The 23,377-nt window shown below is 55.3% G+C and overlaps 2 protein-coding genes across 2 annotated transcripts; both read right to left on the bottom strand.

Annotated features, from left to right (window-relative positions):
- Positions 1 to 7: 7 nt before the first annotated feature.
- KRP23_10735 (Mitochondrial substrate carrier family protein G) lies at positions 8 to 1,174 on the bottom strand (the record flags this gene model as incomplete). Its single annotated transcript, XM_067881221.1, has 2 exons — positions 8 to 674; positions 789 to 1,174. The coding sequence occupies 2 exons, from the start codon at positions 1,172 to 1,174 to the stop codon at positions 8 to 10; spliced, it is 1,053 nt and encodes a 350-aa protein (XP_067741488.1).
- Positions 1,175 to 6,532: 5,358 nt separating this feature from the next.
- KRP23_10736 (uncharacterized protein) lies at positions 6,533 to 7,712 on the bottom strand (the record flags this gene model as incomplete). Its single annotated transcript, XM_067881222.1, has 3 exons — positions 6,533 to 7,403; positions 7,464 to 7,574; positions 7,642 to 7,712. 3 exons carry the CDS (start codon positions 7,710 to 7,712, stop codon positions 6,533 to 6,535), a joined length of 1,053 nt encoding a protein of 350 aa, XP_067741489.1.
- Between the last annotated feature and the right edge of the window lie 15,665 nt (positions 7,713 to 23,377).

Here is a 23,377-nt window from a genome sequence, read left to right on the forward strand (position 1 = left end):
CTAGACTTTAGAAGAGCTGGTTGAGGAAACTCATAGTCTTCTCAAACGCGACGAAGGTGACAGCGTTTGCAGGGAACGCTCGCAGCAGCGATGGTGTAATTCCGCGGTAGAAGCGGGTGGGGCCTCCTTCAGCGTAGAGCTGTCGACTGCAGTCAATTGCGCCCGAGAAGCGCGGCTTGTCCAGGCGGTCAGCCTGGAGGACGGATTTCACTGTATCTACGGGGAACACCACGAGCCAGTACATGAAACCAGCGCATCCGCCAGAGAAGGCGATGGACTGGTATGTGCGTAGATTCACCGACTCGGGCGTTAATCCAGGCACGCTATGCACGAGCCGATCCAGTAGGAGATCCCTCACTGTCTCGTACGCCATGAAGTACGTGGCGTTGCCCAGCATCTCACGCCCCGCCGTCGGCCAGAATCCCCGATACAGCCCCCCCACTCCGTTTCGACTGTAGACGTCCTTGACACACTGCAAATTGCTGATTCGTGTCCGCGTGCCTCCATACAACGTCTGCATCCTGACCTTAATGACCTCGAACGGCGTATACAGCAGCCCCTCAGTGAACCCCGTCGACACTCCAGCAGCAACCAACGCGTAGTTCGCGTTGTCAAAAAGCGTCTTGGAGTAGAAGTATCGGTACTGGCCCATGAGTCCGAACATGACCGAAGCACTGCAAAACCGCAACCACCATCACAACCACCAAGAACACCATAAAATTCAATAAGCCTGTAAGTACAATATTTGAGCGATTCCCTGCTCGAACTCCGAAATGGTGTCCCAGTACCTCATGGCAGACCGGAATATCTGCGGGGACGCGCCCCGATAAAGCGACATGACTCCTCCTTCCTGTAGACTCTTCTTGAGGCAGTCGAGAGGCCCCGAGAAGGCTCCAGGGCCGCTCTGCTGCGTCTGCATGCGCGCCTTGACCGTCTCGAGGGGATATCCCACCACCGCCTCACAGCCACCGCCCATGGTGCCGCTCAAGAAGTTCTTAACGGTTACGACAGCCAGCGACTGCGTTGTCACAGCGCCTGAGCCATTGGACGGCGGGGCAATTGGGAGCGCGTCCGCCGACAACTCGCCCGACGCGAGTTCTGAGGACTCGCCCTGGGTTGGAGCCATTGTCACCTTGCTGTTGATATGCGACCAATGAGGAGAAAGTGTAGCCATGCTGAGATCCAATCGGAATGTTTAACCCATTATTCCGTCCTATGAGGAGCCTACAGAGGTCCGAAAAGGGCTAATGCCTGAGCCGGCTATCACTCCAGATAGGCACAAGGCGACACTATAATAGTCAACTTTTCTGCTACGTATTGTCGTGAAGCAAACTTGGACGGTGCTCAATCTCGTCACGAAGGTCGCGTGACGTGACAGCCGCTGAGCAGCTCTCGAGTTGACGCAGCCTTGCGACCGCGCTGGTCCACCAAGAATAACATTTTTGGATGTGGCGGGTAGCCCCTCAGCAACGAGCAACTGGCTGTCGAGACTCCTTCAGCAATCTTCTTCTTCTTCCTCCTCCTCTTCCTCCTCCTCCTCGCCTCCGCGGAGGACGGCGCTTGCGCGCTGGAGCTTGGAGACTGGACGAGAGCGCTTGACGGAGCGATATCGAAAGTGAGCGCTTGCAGGAGCAGCGAAGCCTCGGGGCATACCCAACAACACCTCCAAGACCACTGCGTAGGTGGAGTACAATATGACTGGTAGCGCACAGCTTTAGGTTAGACTTGAGAGCTGCATTGCTTTCCATTCACGAAAGTTCATCACATGAGATCAATAGCCGACGTATCGGATTTCTGCCTTTGGAAGTATATGTTTAAATGCCCAAACCCTCTTGAGCAGAAATCTTGTCCCCAACGTTCGTCATTCTCCACTGCATCTAAATCGTTTATGGAGCTGCAATGGCTGTCCAAATGGCGCCCACCGAATCGAGTTCGTTGCCAGAGCTACCATGAAAGCCACCTAACTGGTAACCTTCAGGCGCAGTGACCTTGCCAACATTGTCTGTCTGGGTTCCTCCTGAGAAAGTGTTGCCCGCGCTGGTGGTGAAGGAGATGTACTTGACGCGCGTGTGGCCGTTGTGCTTACCCCAGTGTACCTCCATTCCTGTGATGTGCTCATCATCGCTTAGATCGATTGGATACCCCTTGCCGCCATCCCCGCCGTGATAGATGCTGGTCTCTCCCCCCTCACGATTCGAGATTATGAGCCCGACACCGTCAACGCGCTCGGTGGCGCGGAGGAAGAGGAGGTGCACCTTTTGACCGGGGAAAACCTTGGGAAGGTCCGAGAAGTGCTCGCCGTGGGGCCCGCCGAAAGTTTGACTCATTATACCAGTTTCTTCTATAGCGAAAGCGCAACGTGCCACCAACGTTAGCAGGACCAGTAGCTTGCACATGGACATGATCGCTCGTGATTGCATGGTACTCTTGATCAAGACCTGGGGGGGGGGGGGGGGTAGTGCGCAGGTTGTCGTTCACAAGGAAAGTGTTGGAATGAGAGTCAGACGTCGAAGCGGAAGGCGGCTTAGGATGCAAAAGTACGCAGGACAGATTGGTAGGGTTGTTCCTGATGAACTTCCTCTGCTGCAAACTCAAATCATTGAGATTGATGGAGTTTGCTTCCCGCATTTGCAAAAGCATGTACATGCAGAAGAAACTACAGTCGTGCACCTCATTTTCGGAAGGGTGAACTATATCATAATCACGAAAACAGTGCTTCTCAAGACCTTTTTTGACTTAGTTTGCATTCAAATCAAAGTATATTATCCTCGGTTATAAGTTTATAGCAGTGCCGAAAACGAGGGGCACCACTGTACATACATGTAAGTTGATTAACACTTTCGCTAACCAGCCAAAACAAATATGCGTGCACTAATCCGATTTGTCACGCAAAACAGTCACCCTATGATAAGTGAACTGCCTCTTTCAAAGCGTTCACAGTAGGAAAAAATATCCGCAAGAACGTGCAGACCTTTTTGCCTTTGGGTACTCAAGGCCATTTTTCGAGTTCTGAAGACCACTCTTCCTTTGAGTGCTGGCGTCCATGCTTTTAGTGCGGAAAACTTCTTTTGAAGTGTTTCGGCTCGCCGCTCGGAGTGTCGCCGCATATCCGGTAATTCGCGTGACCAAGGGCAAACGCTATCACGATTAGTCACGCGAAATCAGCTATCGTATGATGTCTGAACTGTCTCTTCCAGTCAGGCCTGCTCAACGAGCTCCTCAGCCCAGTACTTACGTAGTCTATCTTACCATACCGTGACGGTGCCGACACGGTGCCGACAGCGTGCCTACACGTGTTGATTGGTCAAAAATATATTTTTTCTTTTATTGGCTAAAACGACATGAGTGGGCTCACACACAAAAAGAAGCAGCCAGGCAAGCAAGTGGGAGCGGCGCATGCGTGCAGGGCGTCCGCGCGCGGGGGGAGGCGGGTCCCCTTGCCTACAAGATGCAGCGGCAGGAGCAGCGGGGCGGCGCATGCGTGCAGGGCGTCCGCGCGCAGGGGGAGGCGGGTCCCCTTGCCTACAAGATGCAGCGGCAGGAGCAGCGGCAGCGGCAGGAGCAGCGGGGCGGCGCATGCGTGCAGGGTGTCCGCGCGGGGGGAGGTGGGTCCCCTCGCCTACAAGATGGATGTAGATAATACTCTAGGACCACTTCGCAATTCGCGCCGATTGGCTAAAGTGGTCTCCGGAAGCCTCTTCGGAGGATCCCCCTTTTCGGATGCGAAGTCCCCCCGCGTGGGGCCGAGAAGAAGGGATGGGGTGTTCCTGTACGCCGGGCGCGGAAGCAGCGCCGTGCTTGGCGAATACCACCAAGATTATCAACTACGCTGCAGCATGTGGGGCCTGGTGACCCCTGCGTGTACACAAGATCACACACCAAGCCGCGACGGACCTGGCGGACCCATCGCGTTCAAGATCTCGCTGCCAAAGCACGGAGGATCCGGTAACCCCTCCAGTGTTCCAGTTATCTACCAAGGCGCCAGGACATGGTACACCCTCGCGCTCGGACAGCTCAAGCATCTGCTGCTTAAGTACCAAGGCACGGAGGGCATGGTGACCCCTCCCGTGATCAAGATTTCCCACCACATCGCGACGGACCTGGTGCCCCGTAGCGATTCTGATCCAGCACCAAACCACTGAGGACGTGGTGACCCTCAAGTGTTCAAGTCTGCCCACCAAAACGCGGAGGACTTGGTGGAGCCTTCGTGTTGCACGATTATCGTGATCCACCGTGGCGGGAGATCTTGGTGACTCTCCTGCTTCCGTAAAGTTCATCTGCCGTTCACCTCGGCCTCGATACATCAACATTGGGTTAAAATCCCACAGAGATATTGGGCTTCGACGCCCCCAGCGACTTTCAGGGCTCTATAGTTTCTAGTTAAACACAAATAGAGGACCTCATTAACCCCCCCCCATAATACTCTAGGAGGAATACATGTTAATGTGCATTGATGGCTTTCTATGCTTAGTCTGGGTATGATTTAGTGATACTTCTTAGTGCAAAGTTTCGAGTTCTTAGCCAGCGGCTTCCCCATTCGTCCCTCAACGAAGGCCAAATGAACATTGAAGCGATCCATGAGCCTCACGAACACAGCCCCACTCACATCTCCGATGAGAGAGGCAGCGATGAAGCCCATGGAGACGCCTTCTGCCGCAAGAAAGCGCCCAAATGCGTTGATAGTGGTTTGTAGAGCGCGCTGGGAGTTGACTGGCGCAAGGTCTTGGAGGCTCATACTGAGTTGGAGTGTTCTGTCGGCAGGAGCGCGAATATTCGAGAGATATGAAATGAACTGGTGATTTGTATTGGCGGTCAGCATATTTCCCCCCCGGTGCCTACATTATATGTCGGCACGGCGTCGGCGTCGTGTTACCCTACACCTAATTACTCTCATTGGTCGACGTTGAGTGTCTCTAGATGTCATTGGTCAATAAGCTGTCATCACGTCCACACTGCCTATACTAAAACAAAGTAAAAATAATATGTCGGCACCGTGATGATATTCATCCATATAGTATGATACAGTTGACAGGATCGAGGGCCCAGCATTCCCCCAATAATAATAATAGTATGCCAATTTTATTCTAAATATGCGTCTTGGACGATTGTTATGTGGGTACTTATCACACACCCAGCTTGGTCAAAGAGAGCACACGATATCCTTCTCCCGCGCGACTCTAGATACCTCGACCTGAGGTCTCCATGATAGCTCTAATCGAGCATCACAACAAGCTCACTGTTCTAGTTAACCTTTTTACTACCAGACGTGACTTGCGGGCCCGCAGCAGACCTTTAAGCTGTATAGATGCATATGCTTTGGTGTTATAATTTGCCAACATTTTAGGGAAGCTCCTACTACGGACCCGCAGTTCCGTAGTAAAGCCGCAGTGCAGGTAGCCGCTTTTACCGTACCAGGAAATGATCTGCCCCGTGTGCTTATGAATGCCAGGACGCTTGAAGTATTCGGCGGTCCCCACGGCGACAAATACTCGGACATGGAGCTCATTTCCCCCGGACAAGGAGTGCATTCCGTCACCATCCGCTCCAACGAGCGCATCGACGGCGTTGGTCTCGACGTCACGGACCCCGCTGGAACGAAGTCCACCTTCTACCACGGCAGCGGTGGCGGTGACTCCAACACACTCACGCTAGGCGCTAACGAGCACACCACCGGCATTGAGGTCCACTGGGGTAAGTACTACGGTCAAGTACATATGCTTCACTACCAGCGCAAGCGCTCGGACGCACTGAACTCGTGAGCAAGCGCAGCTTGTGTGGATTGATCACCCACACCAGTTCAAGCTGTTACGCTTGCGGGGGAGGTGTTAGTGCTAATAAGCAGACCGCTCCAGTAGGATGCGGCATCTACTTCAGCCCACCTGCAAATTTTGTCTACGTAAAACGACTCAGTACTGCAGGACGGTCTAATAAAAAGCTCACTCTTGAAGTTGCTCTCAAGACAGATGACCGTTTCCTCCATCGCAGCACGCCCAAGTACATCTACATTCTTCGCACGCGGCACAGCCAGCGGGCTCTCGTAGATCAGACCAGACACATTTGCACGAGCGAGGCACCAGCGCGGATCTTGTCGTAAGCATCCTGTCCTGTGGACACAGCACTCCCTCCAATAAAAATAATATTAATTTAATAATAATATAATGCCAATTTTATTCTAAATATGAGAGACATTTTTTCAAAAGTATCCTTATGGCCATTTTGAGGTTATTAAACCACCGGTATGGTGCGAAACGGATGCATCTTGGCTTCATCTACGGCTATTTACTGCCTTCTAACTCGACGTGGAAGCAAAGTTATGCCGCGGTGGAGGCAGATGCCATGACCAGGTGACCAAAAATGCCGATTTGATTTTTTGATATTTTCTAAAACCTCAATTCCGGCGCTTTCGAATCAACCAATCCGCGCCTTCCGAATCGTACGAAAACAATTTCAAAATGAAATTTGAAGTCGGAACTGACATGCGCAAAAAATGTTTTTGTTTATTCAAAAGTATCACTATCAATATGCCAACAGCCTAGACAACAGCTTCCTTCACTTCGTCGTCGTCCACTGAAACGCCAACCTCTTCTCTCTCCTTTCGCTTTTTGTCGGCCTTGCTCCGCCTCGATCGTTTGATTTCTTGGGCCGTCTCAATCATTCTCGCTGAAGGCTTCATGTAAATGGGGTCGTCGGTAAACTGTGACGGCACAAAAGGTAGCACTTTACTGTAAATGCCAGAAAGCTTTTCAGGATTGAGTGGCTTGTCGTTCGCTTTCGGGACCACACTCCATGCGCTCAGGAAGTCTGCCAGCGACTGTGTCTTCGGTTCCTTGTCTTTGTGAAGTCTTATCCATACGCCTTTTGAAGCAGGGGTTTCTTTGCACTCCACAAAACCCGACTTCTCTCGGGTGATCCTGAAAATGTGATACTTTTGTATACCGGCCACTTTACGGTACCTAGCTGCAAAGAAACTTTTAGACGCCCAGAACGGCTTTTCCTCCTCTTCGAGGTTCACAACGCTCACGTTCTCAGTAGCACGTTCCACAGCTTCCACTAGAGTATCCATGGTCCAGCATGATTCACGACGCATGTGGCGTTTGATAATTCCGAATCCACGATCACATGCATTTTTGGTATGTCCTTTAGTAAAGAATTTTAGATGCGCCTCGTTCAAAACTCTATACTCCACCAAAAACAGTAAATACCAGACAACCTGCGCGTTTTTGTTCTGGCCTCCGCAATTATCAGCCCACACAGTGACGCTAGTGTCCATTGCATCCTTGTCTACAGGATACTTGGTTGCAGCATCAAAAACACTATACAGATCCAAAGAATGATGAAGCATACTCGTCACTTCGTTAGCTCCCTTGCCACCCTTTCTTTCCGTGTACATGAAGTGATTGTAACTAGAATCGTTAGCACAGTACACTCCAAACATCGAAACAGAAACGAGGGATAGGAAATACCAGCTCGAAGGCACATCGGGCACGTGCGGCAGCGTTAGATTTTGAGCAAAATCCATGATCAACACTATGTTGTCCTTGTCGCTTTTACTAACGTCGACTTGATAAGCAACTCTATACAAACCAAAGCATTAGTCAGCTCACAAAATTGTAGCACCTAATCAAAAGTAGCCTTTCTTACCGCATCGCTTTAGCCGTTGTCAAATGCACCCCAAAGACCTCTGTCTCCACAGCGTCAACCTCTGGGGTCATCTTATTGCGGTAGATAGTGCACACGTCACACACCTGGCTTCTGCCGGACCGAATGCCAATTTTTGGGCATCGTTTCCGTAGAATTCGCATGAACGCGCTCAGTGACGGACGCGGTGTATCTTCATACACCTCGTCAAGGTGCTTTTTGTATTCACTGCACAGTAAATCCCACGTAAATACAGGCGGTAGCAAAGTATGCATGGCGTACGAAACATAGCGCCGCTGCCTGGATGCGCCTAATGGTTTGCGCTGAACCCGAACTGGTACCACCTCTCCGTAAAGCTCACTAATTGACTCAAACCACCCAACCAATAATTCTTCATCAATGGCCGCTGCATTCTTATTCTCCGTGTTTCCATGCTCCTTAGCAGATATCCAGCCATCTTTCAACCGCTTGCGATGTATTGAAAGCGTCCTATGACTGACACCATATGTACCGGGCCAGGTGAGTGCCCGTCACTAGCTTACACGTAGCGGTGAGGAAGCGTCCAATAAGCTCAGGTATGCTGAGACCAAGTGTTTAGTCTAGGGTAAAATCAACTCTGGTTTATTATTGGGACCGGGGCGGGTGGCCCTCGGATCCATGTGAACCACTCAAATGCAGGTTGACACCTGATTGGTCGAAATGGGTCTGGCTCCCCACTTTCAACCAATCGCAGGATGACAACGAGGCACACGCTAGCCGCGTGCCTTTGTCCCTACTTTATAGATCTACCTATATAGATCTACCTACATATGTAAATGGGAGGGGCCCATTACATCACCCCCCTCTTAAGGTTGCACTCACGCTCCGTGAGTGCGAGCAAAGAAAACTGAAAGAAAAGAAAACTGGGAAACGGCGAGAACGCGGCGTCAACGGGATGGTCTCAACGGCGACGAGCAGCAACCTCTGCGAACCGCAGAGGCACAATCAGAATTGCGCGATCGGAGACAAGATGGAGCGACAGACGGACACGAGCGCAGGGACTCCTGCGGATGGAACACGCGCGAGCAACTCGGCAGCGGAGATAGCGCGGGCAACACCTATGGCGGCAATCGTGGAGGACCCGCCGCTGGAACTCACCCAGCGGACACGCGCTATGGACCGGGAGCTCAAGCCTTGGGCGTTGTACGATTTGTCGGGAGCGAAGTCTCCAGGATCCCTGGAGGAGATGATGGGCTACTTCCGCCGATTTCGTGCGCTGCGGGGGAAGTCGCTGACGGGTGTCTCGCACGATGCGCTGCAGCGGTCGTGGTGTGCAATGATCGTCCGGTGGAACCGGATGCATCAGGAGGGGAGCAACTTCGTCGCCTGGCTCACCAGTCGCGAGGAGGTCGTCGGTGAACACTCTCTCAGCGAGCTGAGAGCACGCGTCTGCAAGAACGCCTGGGAGTCCGACCATGATTGTTACGTCCACGTGCGCGAAGGCTGCACGTCGTGCGAGAGTTCCGAGCGTTTGTCCGAGGAAGAATGGCTGCGTCGCATCACTGAACACCCACTCAGCGAAAGTGAACAGTCGTGGATCGCCAAATATCGCCGCACGCTCTCCGAGGTGGCCCAGTCTACTAATCGCGGCGTCGGACGCCGCGGGGATACTCAGCGGAGTCCTCCGCCGCCACGGGGACGTGCACGCCAGCGTTCGCGTTCTCGTTCGCCGCAGGACCGTCTGCGGCGTCGTTCTCGATCACCGCAGGACCGGCTGTGGCGTCGTTCTCGTTCACGATCGCATTCTCGTATTCGCGGACAACATCCGGGACATCCCGGAGGAGTGCGGCGCGAGGCTCCCACGTATCTTCGTCTGGAGGGAACCCGAGCCAGCGTACTCGGTAACGTCGCGCGGTCGGAACCGCGTGCTTGGAGCGCGTACTCGTACGGGTATGGGCATACGTACGAGGTGGATCTTCGTGCTCCACAATACGGTCCACGATCCAGCGGATATCACCAGCCGAGTCTACAATCGGCGGGGGACCTTCGCGACGATAGAGCTCGCGTCCTGGTCGCCCAGGATGACGTGGACGAGACAGTGAATTGGGCGCGGGACGCTCAGCTTGATGCTGAGGCGGCGGAGGAGCGGGCTCGTCGGGCGGAGGGTGCAGCAGCGGCTGCTCGCCAAACGAGTGCGGAACTGCTGCAACGGACGCGGGAGCTGGAAAGGCGCGTGTTCGGGGCGCCGCAGACGGCAGCACGTCCGCGCGAGCGGACGGATGGCTCGGCTGGCTCGATGGCAAGGCGCGCACGTCGGGAGGGACGTCCTGTTCATGCTGCGCCGGCGGATGCTCCGGGGCCGACGGGATTGTAGCTGCGTGGTATTTCTTGAGTCGCCCGACGTAGAACGTCGGGTGTAGTCGTAGGGAAGATGGTATGTCCAGTGTGTAGGCATCACCGATTACCTTCGTAACCCTGAAGGGACCAATAAAGCGCGGCGCGAGTTTGCTCGCGCCAAGATTCGTTACGGCCGAAGAGCGTATGCCGTCTGTCGACAGGAGCACGCGATCTCCTGTCGTAAATGTAGCCACGTTCTTGCGCCCACGCTTGTCGGCGTTCTCCTTCTGTTTATCCACTGCTTCTTGCAGTGCATCTCGTACAAATCGGGTGACCGATTGTCGCTGCAGCACGAACTCAGAGACGGCCGCATCATCGACTGGACGCGCCGGAGGCTTCGGCGCGTAGTTAGCTGCGACGGGATCGGTAGCCGGGCCAGGGTTGATTAACGTGCGCGCAGTCCAATCTGTCAGTGAAGACACCGCGTTGGTCGGCGTCGCAAGGGTCCGTCTCGACTTCGCGCGGGTGACTGCATTCAGCGTCACGGACTGGTGGGCTGCACTCGACAAGGGAGCTGGTGGTGGTGGTGTGCCATCCGTGCTCACCACTGGTAATACCGGTATCGGTATCGGTGTGTCTGTGTTCGTACTACCAGCACCATCATTTCCTTCCCCACCCAGAGTGGAGCCACGAGGCATGGTGGGGAGGCCTACGGCGAGCAGAGCGGGAACGCGCGGGTGCCGCGCGTTATTTACAAAAAAGGGGTCAGACCCGTCGATGCGTGTTCCGCGTTGTTTAGCGCAAACTCGGCAAGCGGCAAAAAGGAGCTCCAACTAGTGAACGAAGTCGCGTAACTTCGAAGGACATCTTCGAGGACTCGGTTGACCCGCTCCGTTTGACCATCCGTCTCCGGATGCGCCGCCGTTGACATGAGCAGCTTCGTTCCCAGAAGTTGGAAGAGACTCGACCAGAATGCCGACGTGAACCGCGGATCGCGGTCAGAGACGATCGATTCAGGTAAGCCGTGGTGTCGAAAGACCGCGTCAACGAAATGCACCGCGGACTCAGCCGCGGTGATCGTGTCGGACACCGGAATGAGATGCACCATCTTGCTGAACCTATCCACAAACACCAAGACGCCAGTCCGACCGTCGGCATCGGGTGGAAGCCCGAAGATGAAGTCCATCGACACTGAGCGCCACGCCTCAGTTGCAATCGGCAGGGGTCGCAGGGGAGCCTGCGACGACTTTGACGGCTTCACGTGCTGGCAAATCTCACAAGTACGGACCCACTTGCGCACCCATTTGTACATGTGGGGCCAGTAGAAGTCGCGGGATACTGCCGCGAACGTCTTTTCGCGGCCCAAGTGACCACCGACAGGGCTGTCGTGGAGCTCGTGGATGATCCGAGCGCGCAGATCATCGTCGTTCGGGATGACGATGCGGGGAGCATCGAGTCGATCGATGCTGTACGTCAGCAGATCGCCGTCGAGTTGATATCGGTTAATCTGATTGCGCGTGTTGTTCGGCAGCGCGCGGAGAGTTTTATCACTGGGGGAAAGAAGATGTGCGAGGATGGCGGCATATACCGCGTCGTCGTTGTACGCAACGGCGATTTCTTCGCGTAGCGGCATTTCTGGAGTCACGTGCATCAGGTTGACACCTGATGTCAAGCACATCGCGCAGTGATCTTCGTCATCCTCGTCTTCGTCAATCACTTGACGACCCCGCGTCTCTCGTGGGTCATAGTCTGGACGCCGAGACAGAGCATCGGCGAGGATATTGTTCTTGCCGGGCTTGTAGTGCACGACGAAGTTGTACTCAGCGAAGAACGACAGCCATCGTGCCATGCGTTGAGACAGATGTGGGGACTTCATCGCTGTGCGCAGCGACGCGTGATCCGTGTACACCGCGAACGTCTGTTCTCCGAGCAGATACACTCTGAATTTGATCAGAGCGTGTCGCATCGCAAGAAGTTCCTTATCGTGGACGGGATAGTTGCGTTCGGCCGGCTTCATCTGTCGTGATTGGTAGCTCACGACTCGTTCGCAGCCTTCGTTGTCAAACTTCATGAGCGCACACCCGATAGCGAAGTCGCTAGCGTCGCAGACGACGTGGAACGGCTTCGCGTCATCTGTGAGTATCAGTATTGGCGCCGAGGCCAAGCTCTTCTTCACCGAGTCGAAGGCTACTTGGTGCTCGGGGCGCCACGACCACGTGGCGTCTTTCTTCAACAGTGACGACAGTGGCTGTATTAAGCCGGCATATCCCTTCGTATACTTGTGTAAGTAGTTAGCGAGGCCCAACCACTGACGTAACTCAGTGGGGATTGGTGGTGGTGGCCACGAGCAAATAGACGACACTTTTTCCGGGTCAGCACGGACTCCGTTTTTGCTTACGTAGCACCCAAGCACCGGGATTTCTGGCGCGCAGAAGACACACTTCTTGAGGTTCGCGTAGAGCTTGTTCTCTCTCATCACTTGAAAGACCTGCCTCAAGTGCCGCAGATGCACGTCGATCGCGCTGAGACCCTCTTCAGCGTGACTGTGCACAAAAATGTCATCGAAGTAACTCGGAGCGAAGTCACGAAGCGGGCGTAGCACATGGGACACCATGCGATTAAATGTGGCTGGCGCGTTCTTCAGACCTTGGGGCATCACGAGCCACTCCCAGAGCATACCGCTGGGCGTACTGACTGCCGTGAGAGGTACATCGCTCTCTCTCATGAGGATCTGATAGAAGCCATCGGTCAAGTCGATGGCACTGTAAATGACGCTGCCCGACATGGAGTCCAGTACCATGTCCTTCCGCGGGATCGGTGTCTGCGCCGGGATGGTGGCATCGTTCAACTTGTTAAAGGCGTGTACGATGCGCCACCCGCCAGTAGCCTTCTTCACACAGAAGGTCGGGCTCGAGTGAGGCGAGATGCTCTCACGGACGTGACCGGCTTGGCGGCGGCCTTCGAAGAAGTCGTCGATGGCCTTGACTTGATCACGCAGTACTTCGATCCAGGCACGAGGTCAATCTCGTGGCGCACTCCGCGATCCGCTGGCAGCTCCGCAGGGATCTTGTCTGGGAAGACGTCGGCGAACTCGCGAGCTGTCTCGTAGACCGGATTGCCGGACGCCTTCAGCGATTCCCACGACTGCGCAGCGAAGCGCTCCTCGCGCGCTGACTTTGGTTCAGCGCTTTTCGGGCGCGACGACGTGTCATCATGGGCAATTGCGTTCGTCTCGTCAGACACTGGGTTGGCATCGGTGATCAGGCACACTTGCTCGATGTCACCAGCCTTGAGATCCCGGAGGAAGCTCTTCCAGGAGAGACCTGGCAGGTCCGTGATGGACTTGGCGTCGCGAGGTGGACTCGCGACCTTGATCATTCGAGCGTGGTTGGGAACACCTCCCACATATTCGACTGCACAGACCGACTCGATTGGTGGCGTCGTGAGTTCCACTGGACTGCGGCGCGGCTTCAAACGTCTCCGCGACCGTCGGGATGTCTTCGTGCGTCTCGAGCCCCTGCTCAAGACCGATGTTTCGCTGTCGCCGGACGATACTTCACCCTCCTCTAGGCGCGAGAGGCCATGCTCGACCGCGGTATCGTCATACGGGAGCCCCTGCTCGACCGCCTCGAAGTCATACGGGAGCCCCTGCTCGACCGTCTCGAAATCATACGGGAGCCCCTGCTCGACCGTCTTGATGGCATGCGGGAGCCCCTGCTCGACCGCCTCGTTGGCATGCGGGAGCCCCTGCTCGACCGCTTCATCATCATACGGGAGCCCCTGCTCGACCGTCGGGCTTGTCGCTGGGAGCGCCGTGCGCTCCGCCGCCTTGTTCCTCGTCCGCGGGAGCCGCGGATGCTCAACCGCTCGCCTCGCGCGCCCGTAACCGGACGGGTGTTCGACGCTGTCGTCATCAGTCAGCAGTACTGCGCAAGTCGTGCAGAGAGGGCCATCGCTCGCTCTGCGCACAACGTGCGTCGTGGACGTCCCGTCCACGACTGTGACATGGGGCCAGTCTCTTGGTGCCACCAAGAGGTGCGTGAAGAATTCGCTCACATCGAAGTCGCGTCGCCGTTTGACTGACCGGGCTAACCAGTCGATCTGGGGCTGATACCGGGACAGCCATGGTATACCCAGGATACAGTCAAACGCGTAGTTCATCTCAAGCACAATGAAGTTGTCATTGCTGCGGAAGCCGTCGAACGTTTACGGCAACGAGACTTCTCGTCGCGCGACACGGAACGGCTTTCCATCCGCAAGCTTGCCAACGACATCACCAGGCACATCACGCACGGGAACACCCGCGGGTAGGATCGACAGGCATGAAGCGCGGAAAAAATTGTTCGTCGCTCCTGAATCCAGGAGCGCGCGGAGTGGTCGTCGGGCACCGGCGACATAAAGGCTGACAATAATCAGCCTCGAGTCGCCACTAGCAGTGGTGGCATTAAAGTGTGCATAGAGCACAGGGGGGCTAGGAGGTCGGGCTGCCGTCGGGGGACCCGGACCTCCGTTCCAGCCAGTAGGTCGCCCCGCACCTACTGGCCCCGGCCGTTTTTTGGCTGTGCGGCCGGAATCCTCTCGTCGGGCGTGACGTGCTTCATGTGGGCGAGGATCGGAGCTGGCGCGCGGCACACCGCCGCGCGATGACCAGGCTTTCCGCAGCGGAAACAATTCAGCGAGAGGTCATTATGACCACCGCGGCCTCTCCCAGAGGACGACCACCGTCGATTCTGCGAAGCATCGGTCGCATCGATCTCCATTGGCTCGGGTACCGACACCCGAGTCTGCGCAGGCATCGTCTTGGTGTATGACGACGTCACCAGGTAGTCCTCGCGTAGCGCGAGAGCGAAGGCTTCTTCCAACGTGGCAGGCTCGGCGCGCGTGAGACAGTACCGCGTCATACCTTCGCACATACCAAACACAAAGACATGGACTTGGGAAGCCATGTCGATCGGCTTCGTGACGATACACGATGCAAGGTGTCGCGTTCTCTGGACGTAGTCGCGCATGGCCATCTTGCCTTGCTTTAGGGCAAAGAATGTAGCTCGAACTCGCGACTCATCCTGCGGTGGTTCGAAGGCGAGACGCAGGTCGCTCTGGAGTGCCTCCAGAGTCGGGAACGCGTACTGGTCGACGACAAGTTTGCCGAGAGCCCATTCTTTGGCCTTTCCGGACAAACGGGATAGCAGGAAGTTCACCTTGGCTGATGGCGCCTCGATTAGCCTCGAGGCGATCGCGATGTCGATCTCTCTGAACCAGCGATTCAGAGGTAGGCGATCAGGACCCTCGCCAGAATAGGAGGATGTCTCCATCTTGACGGCATTGTTCCTGGACGCATGCGAGGGAGTTGATACTCGCCGTTTTGCTTCGGCGAGCTCGCGGTCCATGAACTCTTGGATGGCTTGACGCTGTTGGTCGGGGGTCGCTGAGCTCAGCAGCGACGTGACGACGGTTTCTCCGGACACTGTAATGGGTCTGCTTAGACCCACTACTTAAGCTTACACGTGTGCGCACGTGTATGAGGAAGCGTAGGAGTAATTAGCTTAAGTTCAGTATACTTGTATCCACAAGTATACTTAAACCTAGATAAAGGAACCGAACGAAAGCTTTGGTGCTAAATGAGAACTGTATTGATTGTAAATGGGGTTTCCTCCTAAAACTGATATTTCTAATGAGAGGTTCTGCCATTGGATGGCTGGCAGAACCCCTATCTATTGAATGACTCTCATTGGTAGAAAGGTGTTACTTTCTACCAGTCATATGCCTCTTGCTATGAATGTGGACCACCCTGTGGTGGTCACCTGAATGTATGCCTTAGTGCATGTTGCACTAAGGTAGGAGGTGAACCGAATGTGTAGCCCCGCTACACCATCCCCCCGTTAGGATTTGACGTGCCGGTCTCGACACGTCAATCCGTATTTTCTTCGGGAGAACACGTGCTCATTCCCAATGAGCACGCCAACGACGTCTTCGTCCAAGACGCCGGCCGCTTCGGCAACAGCAAGTGCTGTCGTCGCCTCCAAGGCGACGACGGCCGCTGCCTCAGCCACGACCGCTACTGGCATCGCCTCGACGGCGATGCCGACAAGCGCGGCAACAGAGAGTCGCCTCTCTGTTGCTGGATACCACTCGAGATGGCATGAGAAACATGCCATCCGAAACAAGACAGGCAAGATCATTGCTGTCGAAACCGGAGTGGGCATCTACTCTCCGGGTGGAGAGGGAGTTCCCCTCGACTACGGAAGCGAAGTCGAGGAGGGGGAACTCGAAGGAGACAAGGACACCTTGTCTCCGGGCCACACTGACCCCAATGTGGGTCTACGTCGTCCACGCGAGGACGACTCGAACGCTTCGGGCTCGAAGCGTTCGCGCAGCGGCACTGGAACACCGCTCGCTGCCGCCGGAGCCTTGACGACTCCGAGGGATGGAGATGACTCCGCTCCATCCGCTGTTGTTGCGGCCTCGCGCACTCAGCCAGTGCGCGAGCCGTGGATGCCGTCTCAGTCTGAGATCGGCAGCCGATTCGGTGCGACCGCGCCACCGAATCTGTACGCGCTGTACTCGTGCAATGCCATCGTTGACGATGACGTCGCGAAGCGATTACACTTTGATCCGTTAACGAATCAAAGGCGCGACTACTACATCGGGCTCTTCCATGAGCTCCGATGGTTTGCGAGCAAGAAGACTTCTCGCAGAATCAAAGTGCCCGAGTGGCAGGCACTTTGTCAAAGTTGGAGTGCCTTTGTTGAAAACTTCAACAAGAACCCCGCTGGCTATCGCGACCGGATTAGCCAGGCGCGGGAGCGCTACGAGAAGTTCTCGAAGCGTGGTAAACTTGAACGACTGCACCATGGTGCAGTCGGTATCGGACTTCCTTGCGCAGTGCCTTATGACACTGCTTGTGAGTACTGCTACCCCGGAGCAGTACGCATCACCGAGCGGGACGTCAACGGGTACACGTCCATGTGTGTACCTGACGACCTCAAGACCCTGCGCGCTAGTTTTCAGGCGCAGGCGTCTTCTAGTGCTGCGGATAATCCCAGCACTTATTCGAGTGCTGTAGGCGACTACAGTGCTCGCCCAAGTTTTACGCCCTTCGGTGGAGGTGGCGGTGGCGGCCTTCGTACGCCGTCACCATTTCCGGAATGTCCTCCATCAGGACATTCCGTGATTCCCACGTATCGTGTTGGGGAGGAAATCCTCTCCAACGAATTCGAAAATGAACCGGACCTCGGGTCTGGTTCCGATGACCAACAATTCGCTGGACGATCCAGCGAGTTGCCCCGCGTGCGTCTCGCAACGGGGGTGGGGGCGACGGGAAGACGCCCCGGGTTTGGTCAACGAAACCTTGAGTCTCGCTTGGAGGCTGTTGAGCGTCTCCAAGCGTCGCAGTTCGCTGCTCTGCGTCAGGAGCTGAGCTTGTTGAAGGCTCAGCTCGCGGAGGTTGCGCAGACGACCTCGACCTTTACGTTCGAGGTCGGGACGAGGCTCTCTGGTGCCTTGAAGCGCGTCGCCGCGCTCGAGAGCGCTTTGGCGAGTCACCAGACGTAGGTGACTCGTGCTGCACGTACGGCTTCAGTCGCCCAACGTAAAACGTTGGGTGCAAGCGCATGCTGGACGGTATGTCCAGTGTGTACGCGTTGCCATGCTTCGCCAACACGGTGAATGGCCCAATGAAGCGCGGAGCAAGCTTGCTTGCTCCGAAATCGGAAACTGCATGTTTAGCTAGGTTCTGCATGGCTAACAGAACTAATGAACCAACTTTGAATTCATTTGTGTTTCCCCTGCCGATGTTATCGGCATTCAGCTTCTGTCGATCGACAGAAGCTGCTATCGCGTCCTGGACAAACCGAATTACGGCTTGTCGGCGCTGGACAAAGTCCATTGCATCCGAGCTGAACCCCTGGTTCAGTTCGTGCTCCTTGTTCGCAGCAGGCCCGGCATGCGCGTGATGTTCGTTGTCGTTTAAAGTGTCTACGCCCGTCGTAGACACTGTGTTGTCGTCGCCATGTCTGCGCGGAGTACGTGCGCGAGGCGTCACAGCTGATACATTGCTCGTATCAGCGTGCTTATCCGGTTGTTTTGAATTAACCGGATATCCTCCCCCACTTAAGGAAGGAGCTACCGCACCGAGTACGCTCGGTACGCGTGGGTGCCTCATGGCATTCACGTAGAACGGTGTGTGTCTTGTCGAGACATGCACCGAGTTGTTGATGGCGAACTCCGCCATCGGCAAGCAGTCGCTCCATTGATGGAACGAGTGCGCGTAGCTCTTCATGGTGTCAACCAACACGCGGTTGACACGCTCTGTTTGTCCGTCGGTCTGCGGGTGATCCGCAGTCGACATGGACAACTGCGTCCCAAGAAGTGTAAACACTTCTTGCCAGAATCGCGCTGTAAAGCGCGGATCCCGATCCGACACGATGTCGAGTGGCATACCATGGTGTCTAAACACCATGTCGACAAACAGACATGCCGTCTGTTTGGCTGTCACCTCGGCTGGTACTGCAGCAAGATGCACCATCTTGCTGAAGCGGTCAACAAAGACCACTATACCAGTCTTCCGCTTGTTGTCTTGCGGAAGACCAAAAACAAAGTCCATTGAAATGGACTGCCAGCACTCCGACGGAGTCGGTAGTGATTGAAGCGGAGCCTGCGAGTTGGGCGCAGGCTTCACGCGCTGGCATACCTCGCAAGCACGAACGTACTTGCGAACCCATTTGTACTGGTGACTCCAGTAGAAGTCACGCGTGAGAAGCAAGTATGTCTTCTCACGGCCAGGATGTCCCGATGTCGGGACATCGTGGTATTCGTACGTGATCTTGAGCTTCAACTCATGATCATCCGGCACGACAATGCGATCTGCGTTGTCGTCGACTGTGCTGTAAAGCAGCAGACCATTGTGTACACGATAACGGTGTACACGGGCACGAAGATGTTTAGCCAGCTTCTGACGAGACTTGTCAGAAGGTGTGGAGAAGTACTCCAACAACTGCTTCGCATCCGCATCATGTGCGTATGCGGCCTTCACGTCATCCAACAAGGACGACGAGGGTGTAGTCGTCCTGACGACGCCAACTGCGTTGGCGTCGGCCTCTTGCACCGCATAATCTGGTCGACGCGAAAGCGCGTCGGCCACGACATTCAACCTTCCAGGTTTGTACTCAACCTGGAAGTTGTATTCAGCAAAGAATGACAGCCACCGTGCCATTCTTTGTGATATGTGCGGCGACTTGATCGCCGTACGCAACGATGCGTGGTCGGTTTAGACCACGAATGGTCTACTCCCAAGTAGATACACTCGAAACTTTGCGAGTGCATACTTCATGGCAAGGAGTTCCTTGTCATGTACCGGGTAATTGCGCTCAGCTGGCTTCAGCTGACGCGATTGGTAGTAAACCACACGATCACGACCTTCGTGATCGAGTTGCATCAGTGCGCATCCGATCGCGAAATCGGATGCATCGCACACAACGTGGAATGGGCGATCTTGGTCGGCCACCGCCAAGATCGGCGCCTCAGTCAAGCCCTGCTTGACTGCTTCAAAGGCCTGCTGACAATCAGCAGTCCATTCCCATGCAGCCTCTTTCTTTAAGAGCTGCGACAGCGGGCGAATCTTGCCCGCGTAGTTGCTCACGTACTTGCACAAGTACGTGGCGAGTCCAAGGAACTGCCGCAGTTCCTTTACATTTGAAGGCGTAGGCCATTCATTGATCACTCTGACCTTTCCTGGGTCAGGGCGTACGCCGTTCTTCCCCACGAGACACCCAAGTACGGGTATCTCGGTCGCCCCGAAGATACACTTCTTCAGGTTCGCGTAGAGCTTGTGCTTTCGCATGAGCTCAAGCAACTTGCGGAGATGCTCTGTATGCATCTCCACATCCGATTTCCCATTCACAGCCCGGCTGTGAATGAACACGTCGTCGAAATAGCTCGGTGCGAAGTCGCGCACCGAGCGCAACAAGTGCGTGGCGCACCTGTTGAACGTCGCTGGGGCGTTCTTCAGCCCCTGCGGCATCACGAGCCACTCCCAGAGCATGCCGCTCGGAGTGCTTACCGCCGTGAGAGGGATATCACTCTCACGCATGAGGATCTGATAGAACCCGTCTCTCAGATCCAGAGTACTGAAGATAGTACTCGAGGTCATCGAATCGATGATCACATCTTTTCGAGATATCGGCGTCTGTGCCGGCACCGTCGCATCGTTCAGCTTGTTGTACGCATGAACGATGCGCCACCCGCCCTGTGGTTTCTTCACACAGAACGTAGGCGCGCTGTGCGGGGACTTCGATTCCCGCACTTGTCCTGCATTGCGACGACTTTCAAAGAAGTCATCGATTGCCTTGACTTGCTCACGCGGCAGTGGCCACTGTCGCGTGACGCAGTACTTCGTTCCCGGCACGAGATCAATCTCGTGCTGAACACCCTTGTCCTGTGGTAACTCCGCAGGAATGTCGTCCGGGAGTACATCCTTGTACTCACGCAAGACCTTGTAAAAGGGTCTCTCCTTGAGCGAGTCCCAGCCTTGCTCGTCGAAGCGTTCCTTCTTCGACTTCGCGCTGAGGGCGTCCGCGCCCTCAGAGATGAGCTGATTCAGCTCTTCAGCTTCACACGTCACCCTCTCGACGTCCGAGAGGATGCAGATCTGCTCGATGCGTCCATCGTGCAGTTCGCGAGCGAAACGCTTCCAGCTGGTGACTGGGAGCGACATCAACTCCGACGCTAACGTCGGAGGATTATCCAGCCTCATCTTCTTGTATTGGAGACCAATACTTGTACGCGTCAAGACACTCAATGTCTCGACGGTCGTCTGTCTGCCCGGCAGACACTGCTTGTAGCGTCTCGGTCCCTGACCGAGACTTGCGCAGCTTTGTTCGCTTGCGCCGTTCACTTCTCGTGCGGAGCCCGACTCCGCGAGTTTCTTCTTGTCCAGGCCCGGCCGTGGACAGTTGTTCCTTGTATTCGCCGGCGGGTTCTACCCGCGGGCGCACGCGTTCAAGCCCGGCTTGATCGCACACCGCTTCGTCGTGCAGCCCGGCTGCACGCGAGCTCGCAAGCATTTCCGGTGCGGGACGTTTGCAACCGCCCGCACTGCTTGCAGCGTCGGCTCCCAGAGCCGACGCGTCTTCTTCACCTCTACGCCTAACGGCGGAGTGTCTTTCGACCAATTGTGTGTCGACATTACCTGTCGACACTACCGCGTCGTTCCGGACGCTTCGAGACCGGATTGAACCAGGCCCTGCTGATTCGGTTCACATTTTCTTCCAACGACTCTCGCAGTCGTTGGCGTTCGCTTGGGGTGATCGGAGACACCTGCATTCCGCGCTGTCTCTAGTGGAGGGCCGCATGCACCACGCGGTGCATGTGCTGCGCCGACAGGGCCATCGCTCTCTGTCGCGCTGCTGCTGCTCCCGAAGCGCACGATCGTGCGCTTCGTCCAGTCGATCACCGGATCATGCCGTGCAAGCCATGGCATCCCAACACCATATCGAACTTATCGTTCAATTCCAGGACGATAAGCTCGTCGACGAACTCCTTCTCTTGATAAGAGAAGCGTACACGTACGATACGCTTCTCGGTCCTAACAACGACACCCGTTGGTAGCCTCACTTCCAATAGACTTCAAGGTGTTTTCACCTCCTCGAAGTCAAGCCTTGGAAGGCTCTGCAGTCGAACAAAGTTGTTCGACGCACCACAGTCCACTAGAGCACGAAGAGATCTATCTATCTCTCTTCGAGCTTACCTTCAGGATGACAAGGTTCGGCTTGTCATCTTGCTTCTTGCAGTGAGATTGACTCTCACTGGGGGCAGCGATCTTCATTGCAGCGTGTCCGATGTCGACACGCTCGACCGCATCACCAGCAGGGCGCCCCGCGCCTGCTAGTCCCTTTAGTTTTTTAATTGCCCGTGGCGATACTGGGTATCGCCACGACGGCTCCTCGCCGCGTGCACAGGTGCTGTGCACTCGCGGGCATAGTGACCGATGTTTCCGCAGCGGAAACAACGCACATTCGTTGATCCACGACGCTGCTGGGAACCAGCAGCGGTCGCACTCGAGAGGTCCATTGGTTCGGGACCTCCCGACGGCCTTACCAGCGGTCGTGGCATTAGCCGCGGGGCGTTCACATGCAGTTTAGCCTGCTGCAGGCTAAACTCTTCTTGCATTGCAAGCGCAATTGCAGCCTCGAGAGTATTTGGATACTCTCGGAAGAGATAGGTCTTCACAGGCCCATCTCTAAGGCCCTTCATGAACGTGACGACCTTTGTCGCCTCGTCAATCGGGTTGGTCACGATATTCGAGACCAAGTACCGTGCTCTTTGGGCGTAAGCATGCATGTCATGCTTGCCCTGTTGCAGATCGAGGAACTCCGCCCTCGATCAGAACTCGTTCTGCGGGGGCTCAAACGCTAGCTTGAGCTCCTCCTTGAAATCCTCGTACGTGCTAAAGCACGTAGGGTCCGTGAGTCGGCGTCCGTACGCCCAACTCCTTGCTCGTCCGCCAAGACATGACATGGCGAACGCAACCTTCGACAACGGGTCGACGATACGTCGAGCCGTAATGGCAGTGTCGACCTCGACAAGCCAACGGAGGAGAGGCCCCCCCTCTCTTCCAACGTAGCTGCTTACGTGGAGTTTCAATGACTCCACGCGCGGTGTGGCCGATGGCGACACCGAAGTTCGAGCAGCGGTTTCACGCTGTTCCTTCACGATGAAACCCAGAGCAACACCGTGTTGCTCCGTCGGTGATAGCGTTCGCAACATCGTTGCTACCGCCGCTTCCCCAATGACTGTTGACAAAGACCTCCCACTCTGGTTCCGACAGGTGGGGGCAGTCTGCACGCGCAACATGCGTTGCAGACGTGTTTGGGCTACCCACGGACATGTTACTGTCCGAGGGCAGGTTCTCAGCCCCGCGTTCGTATTCCATACGAACGTGTTAGTCGGTCGTTGGACGGACTACAAAGTGCTACCAGGTGTAATGGGTCTGCTTAGACCCACTACTTAAGCTTACACGTGTGCGCACGTGTATGAGGAAGCGTAGGAGTAATTTACTTAAGTTCAGTATACTTGTATCCACAAGTATACTTAAACCTAGATAAAGGAACCAAACGAAAGCTTTGGTGCTAAATGAGAACTGTATTGATTGTAAATGGGGTTTCCTCCTAAAACTGATATTTCTAATGAGAGGTTCTGCCATTGGATGGCTGGCAGAACCCCTATCTATTGAATGACTCTCATTGGTAGAAAGGTGTTACTTTCTACCAGTCATATGCCTCTTGCTATGAATGTGGACCACCCTGTGGTGGTCACCTGAATGTATGCCTTAGTGCATGTTGCACTAAGGTAGGAGGTGAACCGAATGTGTAGCCCCGCTACAGACACCGCCGCGAGGCGGTGCAACGCTTGCCACTCGATAGACGTG

This window comes from Phytophthora ramorum (genome assembly GCF_020800215.1).
Source record: "Phytophthora ramorum isolate Pr-102 chromosome Unknown Phyram_PR-102_s0010, whole genome shotgun sequence".
Classification (NCBI taxonomy): domain Eukaryota; phylum Oomycota; class Peronosporomycetes; order Peronosporales; family Peronosporaceae; genus Phytophthora; species Phytophthora ramorum.